This window comes from Rhinolophus ferrumequinum, chromosome 15 (genome assembly GCF_004115265.2).
Source record: "Rhinolophus ferrumequinum isolate MPI-CBG mRhiFer1 chromosome 15, mRhiFer1_v1.p, whole genome shotgun sequence".
Taxonomy (NCBI): domain Eukaryota; kingdom Metazoa; phylum Chordata; class Mammalia; order Chiroptera; family Rhinolophidae; genus Rhinolophus; species Rhinolophus ferrumequinum.
This window is the reverse complement of record NC_046298.1, coordinates 27144794-27169675: the sequence shown is the minus strand read 5'-3', so window position 1 is coordinate 27169675 and position 24882 is coordinate 27144794. Positions and strand designations below refer to the sequence as shown.

Here is a 24882-nt window from a genome sequence, read left to right as displayed (position 1 = left end):
TACCCCCAGCGTAGGGGCCTGCGTGGGGAGAGCGGCAGAAGGGAAACTTCGCGAGCCCCCACGTCACTCTTCGTAGTACAGAATATTGTTTCAACGTAGTTAATCTCAGCCAAGACATCTAGCTTGTTGGTTAGGTTTGCTGTTTAGGTTCTGTTGTACGTCTGTGGACTCGCTCCCCCCCAAAGCTCCGGAAAATGGGCCCGTCCAGGTCGTGTGGCGCATGCGCCTTCGAGGCCGCGAGCGGCTGGGACGGCGGAGCAGGGTCAGCTGTAGAGGGTGCGGGAGCTTTTGCCACCCGGAGGTGGCTCGACCCTGGCGCCCAGGCAGTCGACCTTCGTGTGAAGAATCTTCGCACGAATACTGCTTCAGCCCTCTCGGTGTGACATCAAGTCGGGTGAGTCTCGGGAGTCGGGGCAGTTCTGAAAGAACGCTCTTTTCCTGGCGGCGGTGTCCGGGGAGGCCGTGGGACACCCACCTGTCCCTCCTCCGGTCCCCTGCTCTCGTGCGCCTCGCTGTGCCGCGTCCTGTCGGGCGTTCTGCTGCCCTTGGAGGTTGGGACTATGAAGGCCGGGCCCCGGGTCCTCCCGGCGGCCGTTACCTCCGTGCTGGGGATTTTTGCCCAGGTGGCTGGAGATGCGTCCTGAACTCTCCGCTCCTGGGCTTTTACTGAGGACCTACTGGTAGTTGGCCTAGACCTTTCACTCTGCTGCAATCTGTCTTGCTACTCTTCGAATCTTGTGACCTGGGACAGGCTCCTTCTCCCCTCCCTTGGTCTCGGCTGCCTCGCCTGTAAAATGGGTACAACTCATCGTATCGCTTGTGAGAAGGGAGTCTCTTAGCCCAGAGTTTGACGTAGTGAACGCCCAACGCATTGTATAGTTATTATTGCTATTGATTATCTAGGAGTTCCAGGATTTGCAAGTAGAAGATGGGAGCCTGTTAGGGCACGTCTCAGCTGTAGTGTAAGTTGCCTCTAATCCGTATTGCGATGTGAGAATTCCGTAAGATCTCCATCAGTACACTTTTCAAGAAAAGGAGACATTCACATCCCTTTTCATTCGGTTTAAAGAGTACCGTGCCTGTGGTTTCACAATAGGTGCTTTATGAAGAGTCTTAAGTAAATCCGAGTTCTGGAAACCTTCAATTAAAATTTTAAATGCATGAAAGAAGTTTGCTCTGGCAAAGGAATTCTGTTGTGACGCCCTTTCCCATACATACAAGTTTCTGCGTTTGTTTAGTTGATTTAAAATGAGTCTCATTCCCATTCTTTTTAAAAACTATGTTGAGGTCTGAACCACTTTTCAAATATGTGCTAATCCTAAATTCAACAAACATTTATTGAGCATTTAACTATGTGCATTTACAAGAATATTCCCTCACGAGTGTGTGCGTTCTTTGAGGTATGTGGACTAATTTTTCCCCGTTGAAATTCACGTGATTTGGCAGAGTGCTCAGCACCTACGTAGCACCTACGGATAAATGTTTGTTCATGGAAAGCTACAACTTGGCCCATTCCTTAAGAAACTGTGTGGTGGAAGTTACATTCCTTCCCATGCAGCCCAAGGGTTGCTCTCAGCAGTGGAGCATTGTCAGTACTTTGAGAACCCAAGTCACTTAGTAGCATATTTAGATTTGGTCACTTTGCAGCTGTGATAAGTAGAAGTGGGTGGGGTAGGTAGTCCCTTGCTGTCTGCTTTGTCTATAATCTCTGCTGAATATGGTGCATAGTTTGAAAGAGTTGGAGAAATACTAATTTAACTATTTCCAGTGCTTTCTGAAATGCAGGCTTTTTAAAAAAAGTACTTTAGAAGTTTTAAAGTATTAGTTTACAGGTTTTTTGTGGAGAACAGATTCTTCAGATTCGAATAAGATACTTTTCTGGCCTTGTTTTCTGCTTCTTTTAAAATGTCATTAGAAATTGTAATTGTATAAAGTTCTTTCTGGAGTAACCACACAATAACAAATCTTTCTAAAGAAAACCCAAGTGGCATTAATATATGGGTTTTCCCTCTTGTGATTATAGATCTGCTGAAGTGTGTTATTAGAAGGCTTTCTCTTTTTACTTTTCTAGATTGATATATTGCTTACTCTTGGTTTATTCGTTTTCTGAAATTGTACCACCTGGTAGTTGAAATCTTTTATCATAGAATATTCATTAGGAATATTTTACCTCACAGTCTTGGTTGAATAAGGTGAAGGAGTGAATAAAATGTGACTATAAATTTTACATCATCAGTGAGAGTACCCTACTGTTTCTATCCTCCAAGCTTGCCCTCAAGTAAAAATTAAAATTGCTTTTCAGGGGCCTATTAGCTAGTTAATCAAAACATCAAATTGCCACAGCTGAAGTTTTTTAAGAGTTTTAGTGGACTGTTTTGTTATCAATGTGTGCATACTTGAGGAAGTGGTAAGGTTGCCATGGGGAGGGAAGTGTAATTGTGACAAGTCAACTCTCTGATGTTTTCTAAATGCCAGTGGGACTGAAGTTTTGTGTTTAACTGAATAATAATGGAATTTATCCCTCTCTTTCTCACCGTAAACACGCATGCACAAAGGCTTATCACAAAGGAATGTTCCCTTCACCTTTGTTTCAATGGCGCAGGTGAAGTTCATAATTACCTTGGCACTACCCTTTTGAAATTGTTTTCTGTATTCCTAGTAGTAATAAGTATTTACCATTTGAGTATGAATTTCACTTTTGGCAATAGCTCAAAATCATTGAATTGTGAGCTGAGATGTGAGAAGAAACTTAAGAATGCAATGCTAGAATATATACTCTGTAACATCCTGAATTGATGTAGTAAATCCTTCATTTTGGGCTCATTTGGACAGATAACAAAGCTTCACGCAGCAGCCTGTTTCATTGTTCAGCAACTTCGGGAAGATGATGTCTACCTCTGTAACTTTCACCCTTTGGCTACCTGTCCTGTTCTCTGAAACACCAGAGAGTAAATTCAGTTCTTCCTTTCCCATTATGTGACAGAGCATTTCAGATATACAATTAATACTTTACATATGTCACATGTACTGTTTATTGTTTCAGAGACTCTCAAATATGTTACTTTAAACCTCAGGACAACACAGAGATACAGTTTAAGAGGTAATTCTATTTTAAGAAAGAAGAAGAGACTTAGGTCTTAGATTAAGTAATCAAAGTGAAATAACTGAATAGCCGAGTCCACAACTTTTGCCCTCAAACCATCTTCTCCCTTCAAATCTGTTGTCCAATTTAACCAGGTTATTCCTTTCAGTTGTCTCCTCTGATGTGGGCTCCCCTAAATTGGTGAATATTACCAATTTCATGTAGTACTGTTTTTTTCCTTGATGTAGACAGACTCTCTATTTCTAATTGTATAGGATAATATTACATAGACTTCTTTGAAAACTAGGCTTAAAATTAGTCCCTGTTGAACTTGTAGCCAGCCAGAGGCTCTTTGGGAAGTAGTAGTTTTTTTCTATCTGAATTTATTTCATTTACAAACTGCTGGTATGTCTTTCCTACTTTGAACATGGGAATATATTTGTCATGGTGAGAGATTACCTTGTGTAGTAACTCTGCCACTTCCTGTGTGACTATGGCTTAGTTTTGCTTTGAAAATGTGGGTAATCCATATTTTGACCTACAAAAAGACAATTTCTTATGGTTCAGCTGAATTTAAAAAGGTACCTACTTATGCTTATTGGGAGGATTATTAGACTTGTGCCTAGCACATAGTAAGTGTTCAACAAATTATTTTCCACACTAATAATGTAGATACATTCTCAAGTATTGGAAGAAATTTTAAAAATAAGAATATAGAATATATATTTAGCTTTTCTTTAGTTCATAAAAATTACTTTGCATTATAATAGTGTTGTTAGAATAGTCTTTTAAAGATGACTGTGGAAAGTGTCAACACTCATTTAAGTGTGTTCTAAGAACAATACCATTGTTTTATAGTTTTTTGTTGTTGTTTGTTTGTTTTAAAGATTTTATTGGGGAAGGGGAACAGGACTTTATTGGGGAACAGTGTGTACTTCCAGGACTTTTTTTTCCCAAGTCAAGTTGTTGTCCTTTCAGTCTTAGTTGTGGAGGGCGCAGGTCAGCTCCAGGTCCAGTTGCCAGTTGCTAGTTGCAGGGAGCGCAGCCCACCATCCCTTGGGGGAGTCGAGGAATCGAACTGGCAACCTTGTGGTTGAGAGCCTGTGCTCCAGCCAACTGAGCCATCCGGGAGCTCAGCAGCAGCTCAGCTCAAGGTGCCCTGTTCAATCTTAGTTACAGGGGGCGGAGCCCACCATCCCTGGGAGCCCACCATCCCTTGCTGGACTCCAGGAGTTGAACTGGCAACCTTGTGGTTGAGAGCCCACTGGTCCATGTGGGAATCGAACCGGCAGCCTTCGGAGTTAGGAGCACGGAGCTCTAACCGCCTGAGCCACCAGGCTGGCCCTGTTTTATAGTTTTATATGTGTATATAGTTATATATCATGATAATGCATTTATGCTTATATACAACATGCATGTATGTTTTAATTTCAGCAGCCAAGTGTCTTCTCAGGTAACCACTTTGCTAATTAAAAAGGTCATTTCAGAACTGTAAAATCACAAATTTGAGGGCTGGCTGATAGACTATGCAAAAATATTTTGTCTAATATATTTACAAAATGTTAAAATACATTTCCTAGGTGACTAAACCAGTCTACATCTTCCTTCAAAAAAAAAAAAATAAGTGAGGCAGAAACCAGGTAACTGATACTATACATAAATGTAGGTGCCTAATATTGGTACAGTATTAGATGACTTAAATTGCTGGACTGTATGAGACCTTGTTTTTCTGAGGCAAAAAAATTTTATCATTAAAAGGCTAGTCAAGCAGGCAAACAAAACTTGAACTTGGCTGCATTTTTAGTTTCCATTTCAAATACTCAACTGGGCAAAACAGCCTGATTTGTGATCTTCAGCTGTGGTATGTATATTTTTTTGCGTGTGTTTAGTTACTCAGTGAAACAGTGATCTTCTAGTATTTTTGTAAGTTGAAATCTGAAATAGTAGGTGTACGATAATTCTTTGGAATTATTTGTTTAGACATTTTTAAAGATTTTATTTGTTTGGAGTGGAAGGTGGATGGGCAGTTTGCATTTCTCATAACTTCTTTTTAACAGCTTTATTAAAGTATAATTTGCATATCATAAAATTCACTCATTGTAAGTGAATTCAGTGATTTTAGTAAACTTATACAATTGTGCAACCATTATTACAATTCTATTTTAGAACATTTTCATCACCGTTTGTAAATTGCCCACTCAAGCCTAGGCAACCAATGATTAGCTTTGTATCTCTACAGATTTGCCTTTTCTAGATATCCCATAAAAAATGAAATCATACAATGTAGTGTTTTGAATCTGGCTTCTTTCATTTAGCTTAGTGCTTTTGAGGTTCATCCATGTTGGCAATGTAGAAGTTAATTTCTTTTAATTGATAAATAATATTCCATGGTATAAATAACTACATTTGTTTATCCAGTTACCTGGTTATTGGACAGTTGGATTGTTTCCAGTATTGGCTATTATGAATAATGCTATGAACATTTATATACACATTTTTGTGTGAATTTATGTTTTCAGTTCTCTTGGGTAGATTCTTAGGAGTGCAATTTCCAGGTCATATGGTAAGTTTGTGTTTAACTTTTTAAGAAACTGCCAAATTGTCTTCCCAAAGTGTCTGTACTGTTTCCATTCCCCATAGCAATGCATGAGGTCCATTTTCTCCACATTCTAACCAATGCTTGGTATTGTCAGTCTTCTTGATTGTAGATATTCTGGTGGATGTATAGTGGTATCTCATTGTGGTTTTAATTTGCATTTCCCTAATGACTAATGGTCATTTAGCATTTTTTCATGTGCTTAATTAACCATGTTTGTATCATCGTCAGTGAAATATCTATTCAAATCTTTTGTACACTTTTGGGTCCATTTTAAACATTGGATTGTTTGTAAGCATTCTTTACATTATCACAGGTACAAATCCTTTATCATAAATGATTTGCAAATATTTTCTCCTAATCTGTAGCTTGTAGATTTTATTTTTTAGAGCAGGTTTAGATTTGCAGCCAAATTTAGCAAAAAATATCGAGTTTCCCCGAAAATAAGACCTAGCTGGACCATCAGCTCTAACGCGTCTCTGAGAGCAAAAAGTAATCTTTTTGCTCTCAGAGACGCGTTAGAGATAAGACCGGGTCTTAGATTACTTTTTGCTCCCAAAGACGCCTTAGGGCTGACGGTCCGACTAGGTCTTACTTTCAGGGAAACACGGTGAAGATATCCCATACACCCTCTGCCTCGACACAGCACAGCCTCTCCCCAGCTATCAACATCCCCACCAGAGGGGTATGTTTATTACAATTGATGAACGTACACTGCCACGTCATTATCACCCAAAGTGTGGTTTGTCTTTTTATTGTCTTGTGTTTTTTGAATCAGGAAAGTTTTTAATTTTGATGAGTTTTTACTTTTTCTTTTATGGATTGTGCTTTTGATGTATCTAAGAACTCTTTTCCCAACCTAAGGTCATGATTTTCTTCTTGTTTTCTTTCTTAGAGCTTTTAAAAGATTAAAGCAATTGATTGGTTTATTCTTACGGTAATCTTTTCTGAGTTAATCTTTTCTAAGTAATAGGTTTAAAAAAGACAATAGATATATAGTGATACATAACTATAGCACACACCTCAAAATAATGTTTTTTTCTTTGACCTTGACTGCTAATTTTCTATGTTAATGAACTAATTAAACTAATTTTAGGGATTTCAGCTTCTTGTTTTCATTGTAATAGCATTTTAGCGATATACTCATCTGCTAAATTTGAAATTTTTATTTTACATCTGCTTGTTTCTTTTCATTATTTAGTTAGATTTTTTTTTAAGCCAGCTGTTAGGAAGAAAGCAGGCTATATTAATTCACACTAATGTGAGACTAATGACCCTTTAACCCTCTGAGGTATATACATTTCTAAAGGATTAATAAGCCAGTTCTCTTAATTGGTAGAATTTCAACTGAACAAAAATGAGTTGTAATCAGTTACAGGAATGTGAGAAAAATAATTGAAGTCAGGCTTATTAATAGAGGCAAGCTGTTGCTGCTTGAGCACTTATTTCTAGGATTGGGTGTGTTGAGTTCTGCTTTTTCTGAACTGGCAAGTTCTCTAACTTTCCTGCTAACTTGCTGAATCTGTTAAATCGTTGCATAAGGAACCTGAAGCTCAAGTTTAATAATTTGGCTCAGGTCAACATTCTTTTCTGATAAAGGACACTGGAGGTTCTTAACTGAAAATAGTTTTAGGTCACATTAACAAATATAGCCACACATATTCAAGACACTCTTGTATCCACAGGTTGCTCTGCTGTGCTCCGTCACCTTCTTCTAAAGATGCATCCTGACTTATCTCCACACTTGCACACCGAAGAATGCAACGTCTTGATTAACTTACTTAAGGAATGTCACAAAAATGTAAGAGTTCAGAAAAATGACCATAAAGCAAAAATGAAACTTAGGCGCAACACATTGATGTAAAATGTTATCTCCATTAATGGAAGAGAATGATAATGTCTTAGCTTAGTAAACAATAGCAATTAATGCTTGTGATTTTTCAAAAATCACTCCCTTTTTTGATTAATAAAAATCAAGGATGAAAGTTTGTTAGCGATCTTTTGAAATGATACATAATGGTTAGAATCATGTTCTTACAAGAAAATACTTTTCCTAATTACAGGATGCTAAAACAGTTACTTTCAGCTCTAACTCTTCTGATCAAAGTGGAATTATTCCGAGATTTTCTCTTCCTTGATGTCTACCATTCTGTGTTTAAAGGAAATTGAAATATTTTTATAATTAGATGTTAATAATTTTAAATTATGATTGGCCTAATTTGACAAATTTACTTAATTGTGGAATGGAAGTAAAATTCCATGGTTAAAACTAAAATAGAAAGAAGCCCATTTTTGGAATGCATTTAATCTAGCTGATTGATATTTTTTCAGATGTCGAATATTTAGCTTTTTTCATATATCTGATGCATGAGACAGTTATATGTTGTTCTTTAACTTTGCATGATACATTATTTTCCTCATGATACTCATAAATTGTAGAGATATCAAATTATTATAATTGTGTCATTTAAATGAGCAAAATTTTACGACTAAAAGTAAGATAGTAAGTAAAACCTGTGACCTGTGAAGTCAGATATTTTTATTGATTCAAAGAATGTTGATGATGACAATATACTTTAGGCAAACTATTTTCACCATCCATTTAGATCAAGATTTGATATTGTAAGTCTTTTTAATTTTAGCCGTTTTGTGGGTATGTGGTAGTATCTCATTTGGTTTAAAATTTTATTTCTTTGATGGCTAATGCTTTTGAGTATCTTTTCATGTACTTATTGTCTATTCATATAAAGTCTTTTGCCCATATTTAAAAATTGAGTTGTTTGTCTTATTATTGAGTTGTGAGAATTTTTTTTATCATTGGGCATGCAAGTCCTTTGTCTGATAAGTGTATTGTGAGTATTTTTTCCCTTTTTCATTTTCTTAATAATGTGTTTCAAAGATCAGTTTGTAAATTTGATGAAGTCCAATTTACCAATTTTTCTTTTTTGTGTTTGTGTGTTTTGTGTTCTAAGGATCTTTGTATTCCTGATCACAAAGATTTTCTCCTAGTTTTTCTTGTGGAAGTTTTATAGTTTCAGCTTTTACATTTAGGTCTGTGATTCATTTCAAATTAATTTTTATGTATGGTGTGAGGTATGAGGCAAGGTCTCTTTCTTTCCCAGTGGATACCCAGTTATTCCAGCATCATTTATTGAAGAGACTACCCTCTCCCCACTAAATTACCTTGATGCCTTTGTCAAGAATCAATTGACCATATATGAGTGGGTCTATTTCTAGGCTCTCTGGTTTGTTCCACTGATTTATATATATGTCTATTCTTAACACCAGTTACTTCCAAAGTTATCTTACTGGGGGCCAAGTGATCCCGACTTTTTGTTCTCTGCCCTAGTTTACTTTCCACGCTGCATCTAGAGGGGTCTCTCAAATGTAAGCTTAATCATTGTTCCCCTTTAATGGCTCCCTTTGCCTACAGAATAAAATCTACATTTCTCACTTTGTATTTTAAGATCTTCATGAAACCGGCCCCTTTTTATCTCTTGGGCTTCACCACAGCCCTGTACTTTTGTCCTTCCCCTTAATCCTATGTCTCTTTTTCTGCAGTTGTTCTGGAGCATGTTTCTCTCTTCTAAGCCTTTGTAATTCCTTTTTCCTTTGCTTTTTTTTTTTTTAAGATTTTATTGGGGAAGGGGAACAGGACTTTATTGGGGAACAGTGTGTACTTCCAGGACTATTTCCAAGGCAAGTTGTTGTCCTTTCAGTCTTAGTTGTGGAGGGCGCAGCTCAGCTCCTGGTCCAGTTGCCGTTGTTAGTTGCAGGGGGCGAAGCCCACCATCCCTTGTGGGAGTCGAGGAGTTGAACCGGCAACCTTGTGGTTGAGAGCCCACTGGCCCATGTGGGAATCGAACTGGCAGCCTTCGGAGTTAGGAGCACGGAGCTCCAAGCCCTGAGCCACCGGGCCGGCCCCTTCCTTTTGCTTTTTAACATGTAGAGTCTTTTTTACTATCTCCAGTTCCCATTTGCTAGACCATTTATCATCCTCTAGATTTTATTCAGCTTAACTTGTTATTTCCTCTTTCCTGGCTTAGATTCTCTTGGTATAGTCACTCTGCACTCCAGTAATACATTTCCTACTTTATGAAATGTTGTTCTCACACTTTTTGGTCTCAGGATGCCTTTACTCTCTTAAAAATTATTGAGGACTGCAAAGAACTTTGTTTATGTTGGCTATATCTACCAATATTTACTGAATTTAGAAATTAAAACTGAGAAATTAGAAAATATTTATTTAAAAATTATAATGAACTTATTACACGTTAACGTAGTTATTTTTCATAAAAAAGATCCTAGTTCCCAAAACAAACAAAAGAGTGAAAAGAGTGACATTGCTTTTGCATTCTTACAATTCTCTTTAATGTCTATTTAATAGAACACAGTTGGATTCTCATAGTTGCCTCTACGTTCAATCAGTGGTGACATTACACTTCATGTAGCCTTTGGAAAATCCCATTGTATGCTTATGAGGGAATGAAAGTGAACAAAACAGATTTTTGATTATTGGGAAAATAGTGTTTACCTTATGTGTCCCCTGGAAAGGTCTTAGAAACTCCTGGATGTCCCTGGACTACACTTTGAGAGTCATTGCTTTATAGCAGTCACTTCATTATTAGTCTCTTCCCTCTGACTGTGTGCTTTGAGAGTGGAGCCCATGTCCATCTTGTTTCCTGCTGTATCCTCGTGCCTGGGACATGGTCTTCCAGACGTCGATTGATTAATTGATTCACTTACTCAATTATTTGCTTAGCCAGTTGGGCTCTTTAGAAATCGACATCAGGCACTAGAGGCTTGTGCTGTGTGTGCACAAGAGAATTGCAGCACATGAGCATTTCTTTTTTCAATTCCACTGGGGCCTTTTAGGTTTTTCACTAATGTCACAAGATTATAATTCTTATTTAGGCTCAATGTTGAGGTAAAAGCAAAAATATAAGTTAGTTTTTCTCTTGGATTTTAAAAAATAAGATGTATGTATATGGGATGATATGAGTAAATATAAACTAAATTATGAAATATTGCCGTGCATTCTAAAAGTCGAATCCTTTGTTATTTCTACCTGCCCAAAAGATGTGTGAAACTGCACTGTTCCTCCTGTTTATTTGTTGTCAAGGGAGTAGTTTAGGAAAAATGCACAGGAAATATTTACTCTGAAAAGGTCATTAGATAACCAGTAGGAGATCTTAGTCTGTCTTAAACTCCTGCCAGAAAAAATGACCATTTATCCATTGTGGACAAGAAAAATACATTTAAACTGGTGATGAATCAGAAAAAAAAGAAATAGCATGAGGCATTGCTTACTAATTATGTGTTGTCTGGTTTCCATGAAAGCCTTAATTAGAAAGAAAAGGAAAAGGATGTGCTTATTATTGTAGCTGCAAGTTCAGCATTTATGGCATGACCGTCACAGAAGATCACTATGCTCTCCAACCCACCCTCAGTAATTGTGACATACAAACACAGCAGTTATGCCCTGCTCACATGCAGGTTCTTGACTTCAGTCCATCTTAATCTGCTTCAGAGCAGTCATACTTTTGACATGAACATATTCATAGGAGTTGAAACCATAGGAGATTTTTATTTTTGCTTTTCAAACAAGCAGACTGGACTCCAGACATTGATTTCCTTATATTGTGACTTACTGGCTAATTTATATGGCCCATCTAGGCCATCTAATAGTGTTACGTATTTCTGATGACATTTTGAATGGAGGCAAATGAGAAAATGGCTTTGGCACTGAGCATATATTAAGTAGCTCTTTTCTGGGACAGTGTTTGCTAGTGAAGGAGGTTGCTCGTGTTAATAGGCCCCACTGCACTTTGATATCACTCCCTGTAATAGAGGATGGATTGTGCTGTGGCTTTAACATGTCCTTAAAGAAAGGTATTAGGAAATAAAATTGTTTACACTGTCATTGTGAGGATTTGGCAGGTTAATAAGCTTCCCATTTATCAAGGAAAAGTCTTTGTTTCTTATTTCTACCTATAGAGCATTTATCCTTCTTTTGTAGCAAGGCCAGTATAAGCCTGTTTATTTGTGTATTTTATACTTATGATTTAACTATTTGCTTATTAACAAGGTGACACATTAAACCCATTTCTGTAGGATTAAGTATATAAATTCTATGTGCCAGAAACCATAGCATACTATGGGATGAAATATTTTGCCCCTTTTCTTCCTTTTAGCACAGCATTCTGAAATTTTTTGGTCATTGCAATGATCTTGATCGGGAGATGAGAAAATGCTTGAAGAATGAGGTAAGAAAAGTGTTAAAGTATGGAAATGGTTGAACAATGGAACTGAACATTTTTGAACAGTGTTATATATATTTCTGCCATTATTAAATTTTCCCCCAAAGTTTAGTATAACGGAAAAATTGACTTTATATGTATGTCCCACCCTAAAACCAAGGAGAGAAATTAAAGCCTCTTCTAGGGACAGTTTTAGAATATCACTGTTTTTTTGCAAGCACATAAATGAAAACAACTTCCTTTTATAATAATCACTAATTCCTTTGGATGAATTTTAAGGTTTGGGAAATTGAATTTCTATTGAGCAGAAACACATGTCAGTTAGCTATTAGCTATACCAGGTAGCTAGCTTTCTGGGCGTCAATTTTCTTATATAAATGGGGATGCTAGACTTCTGGATCTTTTCAGCTTCAAAATTTTGAATTTCTTTTTAATTATGGTATGTATAAGCCATAAGGATCTAGTTTGACTTATTTGGAAAGACGCATTTCCTGAACCCACTTTTAGGATTAGACTTGGGCTTGGCCAAATAGCCAGAGTACCTAAGATCATTGTCTTTTTACAGGTACTGCTGACCAAGCAGGATGCATTTTCAGTCTTTGAAAAGAAATTCCATTTCTGTTTTGTACATCAGACATTTTATGCCCAGAACCTTTAAAAATCTTTTACTACTAAAAATCTGCCATCCAGTTTTCTTTCATTTTCTGTGGTTTTTTTAGCTTTCTCCCCGATTAGTCTCATTTTTAAAGGTATTAGATATAATATTTGAAGCTGTCCAGCATCTATCTTTCTTCATTTTTTTATATTTTCCACTTTGGGCTTCTTTTTTCTTTCTGGAATCCCTTTCTAAAGTGTCTTTACTGTTTGAAGAACTTTCTAGAGTTCTTAGTTAAGGGTGGTAATTTTGTTTGTGCACAAATGTGTACATGTATAAGTGTTTAAAACTGATTTTTTGCAAAGATTTTTTTCCTTCATATGCAAAGGCTGGTTTAGATGGAAACTAACCCTAGGGCTGTGTTCCTTTTTTGAATAAGATACGGAAACATAGTGCCCACACTATTTGGTATAGCCCTGTATTTCTCACATGCTTTCAGTTGTGTAAGATAGCTTTTTTCCCTAAGTTTAGATTTTTTTCACCTTACAGTTCAATGATTTTGCTATTGGTTTGGTGATTAGATCTTCATAAGAAATGTTCTTCCCAGGTAGTCCTGAGCTGTTAGTGATTATTTGGTAGAATGTTGTAGATACTCTTATTTTGTCTGATTTTGTTTTCATATAAATTTCAGATTTTCTCCTTGACTTATTTTCTAAGTCCTCTGTGTGGTTTTATGTTGCTTCATTACTTGATTTATAGATATTTTTCTGTCCTTTCATCCTTCAGTCCTCTGAACCTGTGCTCATTTATTTCCTTTCTGCTTTTAATGCTTTCTAGTTTACCATTTATTGCTTCTAATGCTCTCTTCCTACTATTTGCTTGCTGTGTCATTTGAGTATTTAGTTTTTTGAAGCTTTTAACTGGCCAGTTCTGTTGAGCCTCTGTTGTGTTACTGCTTGTGTTCATTTTATTGAAATAATCACTGATATTACTTTTGTACCATCTTCTTTTGTCTCCCTTAATTGTTTTGTTCTGTTTGGTTTTTGGTTCATGGATCTTCCATTCTATCTGTGTTGTTTAGTGGAGTTTTGTGAACAATATCATATTCATCCTTTTTCTTTTCTTCTTTTATTCAGGGGTCATGTTGATGCCCTTTGGAGATACCTTAACATATATTTTAATATAGACTATATTTTAATTTGTGCTATGACTTATTGGCCTGCTACAAAGTGTTATCTTCTGAAGACTTTTAAGACTCTTCTCCCAAGCTGATTGCTGGAGGCAACGTGATTACAGACGAGGTCTGACAATTAAGTTCGCGAACTTGCCACCGTGTGCTTACATTGGCAGCACTGTACAAACAGCTCTGTAAGGTTTCATAACCTTGGTGTATCTGTCTCACAGCTGTGTTCGTGTCGACTTGTGGCAGTGTCTTGCTGAGTGGCGTTCATTATTGTTGTGTTTTTGTGTGCCATGGCGAGAATGTCTGAGCTTGAATTAGAGCAACGAACAAACATTAAATTTCTTGTTAAACTTGGCAAGAGTGGAAGTGAAATCAGGGACATGTTAGTCCAAGTTTATGGGGACCATGCCATGAAGAAAACGGCAAGGTACAAATGGATTAAACGTTTTTCTGAGGGGAGAGAACACGTCACTGACGAAGAGAGGTCAGGGCGGCCAGTAACGAGCAGAACTGATGAAAACATTGCAGAAATTCGTCGAATTGTGTGTCAGAATCGTCGGCTAACTTTGAGAAGCATAGCGGAACAGGTAAACATCGACAGAGAAACAGTTAGGAAAATCTTAACTGAAAATCTTGGCATGAGAAAGGTGTGTGCAGAAATGGTCCCAAAGGAGCTCACCGATGAACAAAAGCAAAGGAGAGTTGAAGTTTGCCAAGACCTTTTGGAGAGGCAAGACGATGTTTTGGGCCGTGTTATCACTGGTCATGAAACATGGGTGTACCAATACGACCCTGAAACAAAGCGTCAAAGTGCACAATGGAAGTCAGCCAATTCTCCACAACCAAAAAAGTTCCACCAGTCCAAATCAAGAGTCAAGATGATGTTGCTAACGTTTTTTGATATCAGAGGGATTATTCATTATGAATTTGTACCAACTGGACAAACAGTGAACCAGGTTTACTATTTGGAAGTGCTGAAAAGGCTGCGTGAACAAGTTAGACAAAAACGACCTGAACTTTTCGCCAATAATTCATGGCTCTTGTATCATGACAATGCACCAGCTCACACAGCACTGTCTGTGAGGGAGTTTTTAGCCAGTAAACAAATAACTGTATTGGAACACCCTCCCTATTCACCTGATCTGGCCCCCAGTGACTTCTTTCTTTACCCAAAGATAAAGGAAATATTGAAAGGAAGACATTTTGATGACATTCAGGACATCAAGGGTAATACGACGACAGCTCTGATGGCCATTCCAGAAAGAGAGTTTCAAAATTGTTTTGAAGAATGGACTAGGCGCTGGTTTCGGTGCATAGCTTCCCAAGGGGAGTACTTCGAAGGTGACCGTAGTGATATTCAGCAAGGAGGTATGTAGCACTTTTTCTAGGATGAGTTCGCGAACTTAATTGTCAGATACCAAATTGTTGTAGATATCAGATATTTTTCTCAGAGCAGGTATCTATGTTCTAGAATAGTGGCTCTTTTTTCCTAAACTTTTTAGAGCAATGAAATGCCCTTTTTCCCTAACAATCTTAAGTGTATGACCAATAATGTATGACTGATAAAAGGAATGGTTTTGGCTAAAGGGGCCTGGTGCTTCATCTGTAATTTTGAAGTGGCTCTTTGATGAGCCAGGAAAAAAAGGTTTGAAAACTACCATTCCAGAGAAATGTTAGAATCCTTCAATCAAAACCTTAGACTCAGAAAACTTATGAAAGATTATCTGTCTAACCCAACTCCTTACATTTGAGGTTACTGGACCCGAGGGTGAAATAAGTCAAAGTCAGGAAACTCCACACCATTGTTTCGGGTCAGGGGAGGGGATCTGGTCAAGTCCCTGATTAGGTTTCTGTCACTGATCTTTCGTTTCTGAGGCCTCTTTCCACATCTCTGTCTCAAAAAATTTTGATGTCCAATGTCAGTTCTTTCAACTTGGATTTATTTTTTACTTTTTCCCCCCCTTTCTAGGGACACTTGATTCACCTTAAAATATATAGCTTTATTGATATATGTATTATAAGTTTGTAAATATATACCTATAAGAACACTCAAGTTTTTCTGCTTGAAACAAGTGCTTTTTCTAAGTGCCAAGCTCTATGTTTCCTGTTATTGATAACCTACTGGCTAGATCAAAATACTAGCCTGAAAACATCCAAGGTGGAAAACTGCATTTAGATCCAGTTGATTAAAGAAACATAGGGTTTAGGGAGAATCACGTTCAGTGACTAGTCATGATGAAAATACCCTGGGAAATGCAGGTGACTGTAAGTTTCTATATGAACCAGTAGGATAATATGGTTGATAAGAGCCAGTTACTCTTTTGATAGTATTTATAGAAATGTAATGTGTCCAGGTATTAAGAACTAGTAGACTCATTGTAGTCCACCTCTGTCAGACTGTGTCTGGAGCACTGTATTTAATTCTGGTGATATTTTTTATAAGGGGTATTGATATTAAAGTACTTTAAAAAAGGTACTTATAGATAAGATGGTAGAAGGCAGAAACCATGTTCTGTGAACAGTTATAGAAACCAGCAATGCTCAGCCTGAAAAAGAGGCAGGGAGTAGGTTATCTGTAATCAGATATTTGGAAGATTATAGCAGGCAAGAAGAAATAGCGAGCAGTAAGAGAATTTACTGGGAAATACTGTTGGTTCAACATAAAAAACTTTGAAACAATTCCTGCAACAATAACTAAATTGGCTACATTTCAAGGTAGTGCGCTCCTCATCTAGAAGTGTTCAAGATGAGGATTTGATAGACTGTGAGCTGGAGAACAGGGACAAAAATCATCCATTTCAAATATTTACTAAATTCATGTTTTGGGAGGAAATTCAGTAAAGACTTGAGCACTTATTAGAATGTAGGTGCTGTACTGTATTGGATGAAATTGTACTAGGTAACCTCTAAGGTCCCTGTTTCCAATATCAGATGTAGTGAAATAAAAGGCAAATAAGAATTTTGTCAGCAGAAACATTATTTTTATTTTGTAAATATTTAGAAATATTTAACTGATATAAATGGTGATATAACTTGCTGTTTTCTCCCCCTTTTATTTTCCAGTACATGGAAAAGAGGACCAAGAGCAGGGAGCATGGCAACATGATGCGAAGGAAACTTTTTAATCCTCCAGAGGACTCTGAAAAATAAATTACCTTTTCACTGGATGCCTTGGCTAAGAGAAGACCTAAAGACTCTTGGTTGATAACCTAAAGAATCCCATCCCATTTGGCCTCCAGAATCCTTTGAATAAATGGCAAGTGAGCCGGGAGGAATGGTACTGTGGAGAACTATGAAATCCCTGGATTCAGAATGTTTGTTGGGTAGAGCCTTCAGTACTCTGACTCCTTTACCAACACACCTGACTTCTAACAGTTTCTTCCCTTTGCCTACAGCCAGTTAACCTTCAAGGAACAGATCTCCCCCAATAAAATAATCGACTTTAATCATATTTTCTCCATTCTCTTAGACTCTCCTGGGATTAAGGCAAAATGGTCCCATTAGATTTTCCTTTCTGACAACATGGCAATTCTGGAGCTTAAACATTGAAGACACAGCCAGCGTAAAAAGAGTTTGAGAAAGTCCCTGCTGTGTTAACTATATAAAAACAGCTTTATTGTTTTTTAAAGAGCTATTGGCTAAAATGTTAAGTGTTTGACATTGATAAAATTAACATTGGGTTAGGATTTAAGTCCTGACAGACTTTGTTTCTTGTTTGGTTGGATGTGCCCACCGCCCTGGGTGCCAGTTAACTACTGGGCATTAACCTTAGGCCAGCATGCCTCCTCTCTGCTTGGGTACAGGGCTCTTCTTCCCAGACTCATTTTGGGCAGTGTTCTTTCTGCCTGGTGTTGCTGAGACCTGTGAGAGTCTGGAAGTCAGCACCTTCCAGCCACGTGACATCAGGGGCTTGATCTTGTCAGATAAGGTGACAATAGACCGTGAGCTGTGAGCTCCTTCCAGTGAATTCTGTGTGTGCACGTATGGTCAGCATGAGGTCTTGTTGGTGTCAGTGTTTAACAAGTGATTTCCTCATCACAAGTGTTCAGGAGGCGGTGGGTACACAGGATAACAGACATTTGATGAAGGGTTGGAGGAAAAAGCAGAATTAATTCTGAGCTCCCTTTCAAGGCTGAGATTTATGAATATTCAGTCCCCCCAACCCCTGTGTCAGGCAGTACAGGTACAGAAATGAGACATTTTGTCTTTAGAAGCTTGTAGTAAACTGACAAGGAAACTGACTATTACTGTAGTATATAGTAAGTGCCATGATTAGGTAGGTGTCATAGAAAATATAGAAAGGGCATCCATGCCCAGCTTTCAAGAAGAAGGAGCCATTCTAAGAAAGCTACTTAGCGAAGGTGACCTTTGACAAATGGAGTAAAAATTGAACACGTTCTGGGGACCTTCAAGTCGTGTAGAATGACTGGAAAACAAGAGCTGTTGGTGGAAGATCAGAAATGGCTGTGAATTCTTTTGGGATTTTTTTCTTCAATGCTGTGGTGAGCAGTTGCAAATTTTAATATGGTGATTAGGGATTTGTGGAGGGGGTCTTAGCTAGGAGGGTGATATGTTTCATTTTGTATTTTAGTAAGAGTTTTCTGGTTTTAGTTTGGGGTATAAGCTGGAGAAGAAGGGAGTTTGCACCCAGGGAGAGCAATTAGGTGTTGCCCTAATTTAGGTGATAAATAAGGGCCTGAATTAAGCGGCTTGGGGATCAAGAGGAGTGACTAGATTTGAGAGGAATTTGAATATAAAATCAGCATGACTGGCTAGGCATAGGGTTTAAGAAGAGCCTAAGAGGGCTCAGGCATTTGATTTGTGCCTGTGTGCCGATGGTGCCCTGCCCTGAGCGCGAGGGGTACAGGAGAGGCGTGTGTGCATGATCTGGGTGGAGATGGCGTGTAGGCTTCTGAGTGTTCAGATCTGGAGCTTATTAGAGTTGTCTGGGTTAGAACAGACTTGGGAGGCAGCAGCATGCAGATCAGAGCTAATGCCCCCTGGCCAGCGTCGATAGTGGAGCGTGAAAGTCATTTTATAGAGTAGAATGAAACTTTGGAGTCAGTTTTAAAAATTATATAGCTACTACATTTTTATGGGACAAATAATTTGTAAGTTTTATAGAATTAGGATCCTTCTTTATACCCAGTACCACTTGACTTCCCAGAAGTATCTGTATTGACAGTTGGGTGGGTCTTCTGTGCATTTATATTAATATTTCAGGACAGGAGAGGGAGCCCCATATATGGAGAAGGCATAGAGATAGCAGGCAAATCATAGAGAATGGTGCCACAGATTGCCAAGGGGATTGCAGAGGAGGGAGTGTCACTGGATCAGAGTAAGGGCTGAGTTGCCAGTTGATTGGGTTCCTTTGTCATCTGTGACCTTAGAGCCGTTTGGTGTGGTAAGGAATGAGCTGGAGGATAAACACATTTGGTTCTGAAGGGAAGGACAGTGTAGCATCGAGAAAAGGTTTTACAAAATCAAAAGGAAATGGTGGGTGACACTTGGGAATAGGTATAAGGTGAAAGAGTGCCAGAAGAGAGGGAGGGATTAGTTTATGGAGTGAAATCTTTGCAGATGCAGACCTGGATCAGATTTAGTGCCCATGTTGACAGGGATAATGGTTTTTCTCCCCTAGAAAACAAATTAGAAGGTGAAAACTTAAAGCACTATAAGAAATGCAAAGTATTCTTTTCAGAGAACAATGAATGCCTATTTGTGCAAGATGCAATGCTGTTTCTTCTGCAGAGAATTAAGAACAAGGCTGTTTCTGCTCTCTCTGGACAAAAATCTCAGATATACTAACATGGTCACCAGTAACATGCTGGTAAATGTTGAATAACTGGCCCTCAGAAAAAGGGCACTCATTTGTAGCATTTGCCATTTTCTGTGGTGTAAATACTCTTGCCTTGACAGACTTCAAGCTACCAAGCTGGTGTCACTCAAGGTGTAGTTGGGAAGAGGTGCACACAGTAGGCTCTCCTGAGCTGGTACCGGCTGACTCCAGCCTTCCTTGGCACACCACGCCATGCAGAAGGAACTGCAAAGAATCATCAGGTCAATTGATTGCCCACTGATTGTCGCCTTTCCCACCTCTAGCATTTTGTCAGTTGAAAGTACCTGTAACCTAAAGCAGGACTATTGTGACTTCTGTGACAGAGCAGCTGTAGTTGAGGACTCTTGGAGTTCAGAGTCTCCAGGGACGTGTCATTTTGTAAAAGAGCAAATAACCATATGCCAGATGGATTAGAAAGCCAACGAGACCTGCCTATGCCGTGCTGGATGGTTGGATTTGTGCCCAAGGAGCTCAGATGCCTTCAGCCTTCTTCTTTATCACATGAACTGTTGGGACCTTCAAAAAGGCAGGGGCTGTTTGTAAGTTGTTACCCAGCTGTATGACTTCTGAGAGGACGCTCAGTCTGGATTTCAAGTCTTATTTTTAAAATGCGGTCGTTAGACTAGTTTACTGTATTGTTTACTACTGAGTCCTTAGTACCTCAGGCTTAAGCACTAAATAATCAGCAGGAAGTAACTTTGTTTTACAATAAAAAACGCTGTGACTGAAGGCAGTGTGAGCTGGGTTTTTACTGTTGTTTTGTGTCATTTTCTCTTTAAAGTTCCATCCCATCCAGGTCTCACCTTCCTAACCTCACCTCTCTTATTGCTGTCGGGTGCCACTTTTACTGATATGATAGCAGGAATATATCATATCCCTCAAGAGAATCGACGGTAAATCAAGCATCAAAAAGTCCTGCTCAGACCTACTGTCCCTGTTCCGGTCCAGCCTCCCTGCAGCTAACCCTCCCAGTGCTGCCAGGGAAACCCCATACACTGCTTTTAAGGTCGGATGGAATATTCCAGCTGTTCTTAATCCCTGTGGACTAATGGGCACACTCAAAGCCTTGGCAATACCAGCTCTTTCTGCCTTTCTAGCTCCCTCTAGGAAGGGAGTTGGAGAAAGAAAATGCTGTGGGACTGGAGCATCAGGAGCAAGGGAAAGCATGGAATGAGATGAGGGGAAGAAGGTGGGCAGGGCTTGGGAGCCACAAGGAGCTCGGATTTCATAAAGATCTCTGGCTGCTGGGTGAAGAATGGTTATGGTTAAGCTAATTCAACCCCAGTGGAGCTACTTAAAATTTTTTAAGCTTTAGGTTCTAAATCTGTACCTGAGGGATAATATCGATACCTATCGCATAGGTGAGGATTAGTTGAGATAATGTTTGTACGTATAGTTCTTAGCAAATTAACTGGCACAAAGTAAGGGCCCACTCAGTATTGTTATTCTGTGTGACTGCATCCAAATTGGAGTATTGGAAACACTTCCCTGCACTTTGGTAGCATGTAGTAAGTAACTTGGGGTGGTCCCATTTGGGCAGGGTCCCAGCAGATAGGGTGGGGGATCAAAGGGTGAGGGACCTGATATGAAGCAAAAAGAGTAGCCAGGCTGCTGCACCCCCTAGAAACTCACCCCTCCCTGGTTCCCTGTACATCTGCCTTTTCATAGAACAAGCAAGTTGCACTGTTCTTTCCATTGTCACACCTTGACCTGGTTTAGGTCATGTCTCCATTCTCCTGCTTTCCCCAGCTCTCTGTGATTTAAAGTGAAATCTCTGGATCACAGTTTTATCTCTAGAGCAAGCTCACTTTCCTCCTGGGGATTTCTGTGGTTTTCTTTTTTAAATTAAATTTATTTGTTGTCACTTGCGGTAGAAGCTTAAGTGGCTGGAGGCAGCTAGGGGTGGGGAGGAGCTGAGGTCCTGTGTCTTCTTGCCTTTGTCAGATACCTGGCACTGCGCCGAGTGCTGGTGATTAGGTGATGAACATGCTGGACGTCCAGGTGAGGGCTCACGCCAGCCAGGGCCACCTAAGTTCCGCTAAGGAGTTGAGCTTTGCTTTCAAGGGCACAGGAGATCCATTGTAGGGTCTGTGCAGGATGCAGGGTGAAGCGATAGATTTATTCCTCTTAGTGTTGAAGTGCTTTTGGGTCATAAAGGGGACCGTCTCTTGAAGTCCAAGAGCTCTCAGGTCAAGGTTTTCCTAAGAAATCTGATTTGGTGGAATGCCATGAGCTGTGATGCTCTCGTCATGACAAATTTATTAATGCATTACTGGAAGAAGCGCTACACAGTTTTACTTAAGAGTGAGGTTCAAAAGTTAAGCTTTTCCTGACCCTTCAAAAATGGAGTTTAAAACCGGTTAATCTCCATGGAGTGTTTAACTCAAAGCGTAGAGTTTTTAGCTCAAACAGAGTTTGGGCTAGATCAACTAAGAAGTAATGTCATTGGTTTGCCAGGGGGACATACCAGAGATCATTCTGTGCTTAGCTAAAGAACAGGTCCCCAAGTCTCAAGGGAGCTGCCTTTTCTACCACACTCTGAGATGGAAATTGGTGACTTTAAAATGATATTATATCCAGGGGTTCAGATAATGCCAAATCCTGCCTTATCATTAGTCAGGATACGTTCCCCAGTGAGGCCACTGAAGGAGGGTGGGGGATGAAAGGGTGAGGGACCTGATATGAGGCAGAAAGAGGAGCCAGGCTGCTGCAGCCCTTAGAAACTCACCCCTCCCTGTTCCCTGTACATCTGCCTTTTCATAGAGTAAGCAAGTTGCACTGTTATCTCCATTGTCACACCATGACGTGGTTTAGGTCATGTCTCCAGTCTCCTGCTTATAGTGGAGAGTGCAAGGAAAAGCAAAGGGAAGCTTTAGAGATGGGACAGGCGGCCTAGGCTGAAGGACTGTGGGGCAGTTTCCTTCTTCTAAGCTCAAGTCTGAGCTTCCTGGCGGCTGGTCACATGGGAAGACGGGAGGCTGAACATGAGACTGATGGTAGAGTGGGAGAGCGAGAGTGACTTGGCTGAGCTGCTGTCACTAAGAGAAGAAACTGGTTCAGTGTGTACCACCTGACGCAACAGGAGAGTGCCACATGACTGACCTTTGTTTTGCTACTACTAAGGATTATGCCATGCTCTTCGTAAAGGAAATGTTTCACATTTGCAGAAAAGTATACAGACTATATGAAGACCACACTCACTATCTAGCTTTATTAATTTTAATATTTTGCCATATTTGTTTTAGTTTTTTTAAGAAATGATGTTACAAATGTGTGTGGAGCTTCCTGTGCATCTCAGCTCCATCCCATTCCCCATCTTCCTTTGTCAGATAACTACTACTCAGACTTGGACGTATTCATTTCCATGTATGATTTTATACTCCTAATATATATGTAAGTATCCATAAGCTATGTTATTTTGCATGTCTAAGCATTTTACTTAGCACTCGTCATGATGCGTAGCCTTCTGTAGCTTTTTTCACAAAATATTATGTTGATAAATGAAGTTTTTAAAAAATTTTAACTGCTACGTAATATTCCATTGTATGACTGCACCACAGTTTGCTGATGCATTTTCCTCTTGATAGTCATTTAGGTATTGAATTTTTGCTACTATAAACGATGGCTTGAATTAGCATTCTTACCTGCCTTGTGCAATCTGTGAGAGTGTCTCCTGGGTATAAACCTTGGATTTTAATTGTTGAGCTGTAAGGTACAAATCTTCAACTTTACTAGAAGTTTCTAAATTACACCTCAAATGGTTATAGATAGAATTAATACATTGTAATGATATTAAGTTTTTATATCTGTGAACACAGTATAGCTCAATTTAGTCAGATCTTTTATGTTTTTAAATAAGTTTTTATGATTTTAGTTAACAATCTAATGTATCTCTGGTAGATTTGTTCCTAAGTGGTACTTTTAAAATTACAATTTCTATTTTATTATTACTGGTATATAGGCATGCAGTTGATTTCTTTATATTGATCTTATATCCAGAAAGTTTGTTGAATTTTCTTATTAATTCTAAACTTATATATTACCTTAGATATTTCTGTATAGACAATCGTGTTATTGGTGAATGTTAACAGTACGTACTGCCTTTTCCTTTCCAATGCTTATACTTCCTTTTGTTTTTTAATTGCACTTAAGGCATCTACCGTGTTTCCCTGAAAATAAGACTGGGTCTTATATTAATTTTTGCTCCAGAAGATACATTAGGGCTTGTTTCAGGGAATGTCATCCTGAAAAATGCTAGGGTTTATTTCCGGTTAGGTCTTATTTTCAGGGAAACAATGGTAGTACAATGTTTAATAGAAGCATCAGACTTCTCTTGTTACTGCCATGAAATCCTAACATTTCACTGATAAGTAATATGTTTGCAGTAGGCTTTTGGAAGACGCAGATGGCTGGTTAAGGAAGTTGCTATCTGTGATTGGTATTGTGGGTAAATTGTGATATTGTGATATTGATACTGCAGAAACGGGAAACCTAAAACACTGCATTTCCTCAGATTTCCTTATAGGTAGGCGCTCTGATAGGAATTAGTATCCATTAATCAGTGAGACTTGAATTTGAAATCGACTTACTTCGGGGGGACGGGCAGGATGTAAGGTGTCCGTTTGGTTGGTGTGGATCATAGCAGACACGGCGGGCCAGCAATGGTAGCCACGGTCTGCGCCCCCACTCCCACCCCCGCTGTTTTTAAACCAGGCAGCCTCCTAATTGTGTCAGAAACATATACCCAGCTCTACAGTGCAACTTTGGGAATTGTTCCTGAAGTTTCTTCATCTCTCCCAGTAATTAGGTAGGTTATTTAATACCTCGTAGTAAATACTTTCTTGCTATTACGTACGACACTCTTTCCCTTTTAACTTACTTTATATAATATAAATTATAAGTATATATTTAATGCTCACCACTAGTCTTGTATTAATAACTCCTTAGTCATTTTGGTTGTCCCAAGCTCGTTCTCCAGCAGATTCCTCAGGAAGTTCTTGTGGTAACAAAATTCCCTGGCTTTTGGTAATAGTTTGTGCCTTTTAGTTTCTGAACTTGCAGAAGGAGTGTTTTGTTGTTGTTAAGCAAATCCATACTTTTATTTTTTTCTTTTCAATAAGTTTAAATCCTTAAGGAGTACAGCATTACACAGATTTTGTGTCCAATGGCCTTAGGCAGGTTGATTAGGAATTTGTCATGAACCATGCCACTGTTTCCACGAGCACGAGTTACCTCTCTCCAGATTACTCTGGTTTTGTTCGGTTTGCCACCAGGAGTCACTGTGTTCTTTGTACAAATAAGCACATCTCTTGCCTAGATCGAATGTT

General features: G+C 38.9%; 1 protein-coding gene across 3 annotated transcripts; it reads left to right on the top strand.

Moving 5' to 3' along the window:
• The first annotated feature begins 14 nt into the window (after positions 1-14).
• Positions 15-20302, top strand: CMC2 (C-X9-C motif containing 2). Of its 3 annotated transcripts, XM_033128185.1 has the most exons (4): positions 86-394; positions 7364-7479; positions 11873-11944; positions 16780-20301. In XM_033128185.1, exons 2-4 carry the CDS (start codon positions 7399-7401, stop codon positions 16864-16866), a joined length of 240 nt encoding a protein of 79 aa, XP_032984076.1. In that variant the 5' UTR covers positions 86-394; positions 7364-7398; the 3' UTR covers positions 16867-20301. The 3 variants fall into 3 exon arrangements, with proteins under 3 accessions (XP_032984075.1, XP_032984074.1, XP_032984076.1); XM_033128184.1 differs by lacking the exons at positions 7364-7479; positions 16780-20301 and adding an exon at positions 13670-13952 and having other exon boundaries at positions 15-394; XM_033128183.1 differs by lacking the exon at positions 7364-7479 and having other exon boundaries at positions 26-394; positions 16780-20302.
• The last annotated feature ends 4580 nt before the right edge of the window (positions 20303-24882 follow it).

What these genes read in the sequence shown, in the direction of transcription:
- CMC2 (XM_033128183.1), top strand. Translation starts at nt 221, where the DNA reads ATGCGCCTTCGAGGCCGCGAGCGGCTGGGACGGCGGAGCAGGGTCAGC. An exon ending in TCGGTGTGACATCAAGTCGG is followed by an intron (nt 395 to 11,872) that starts GTGAGTCTCGGG and finishes TCTTCCTTTTAG; the next exon opens with CACAGCATTCTGAAATTTTT. An exon ending in GAAAATGCTTGAAGAATGAG is followed by an intron (nt 11,945 to 16,779) that starts GTAAGAAAAGTG and finishes TTTATTTTCCAG; the next exon opens with TACATGGAAAAGAGGACCAA.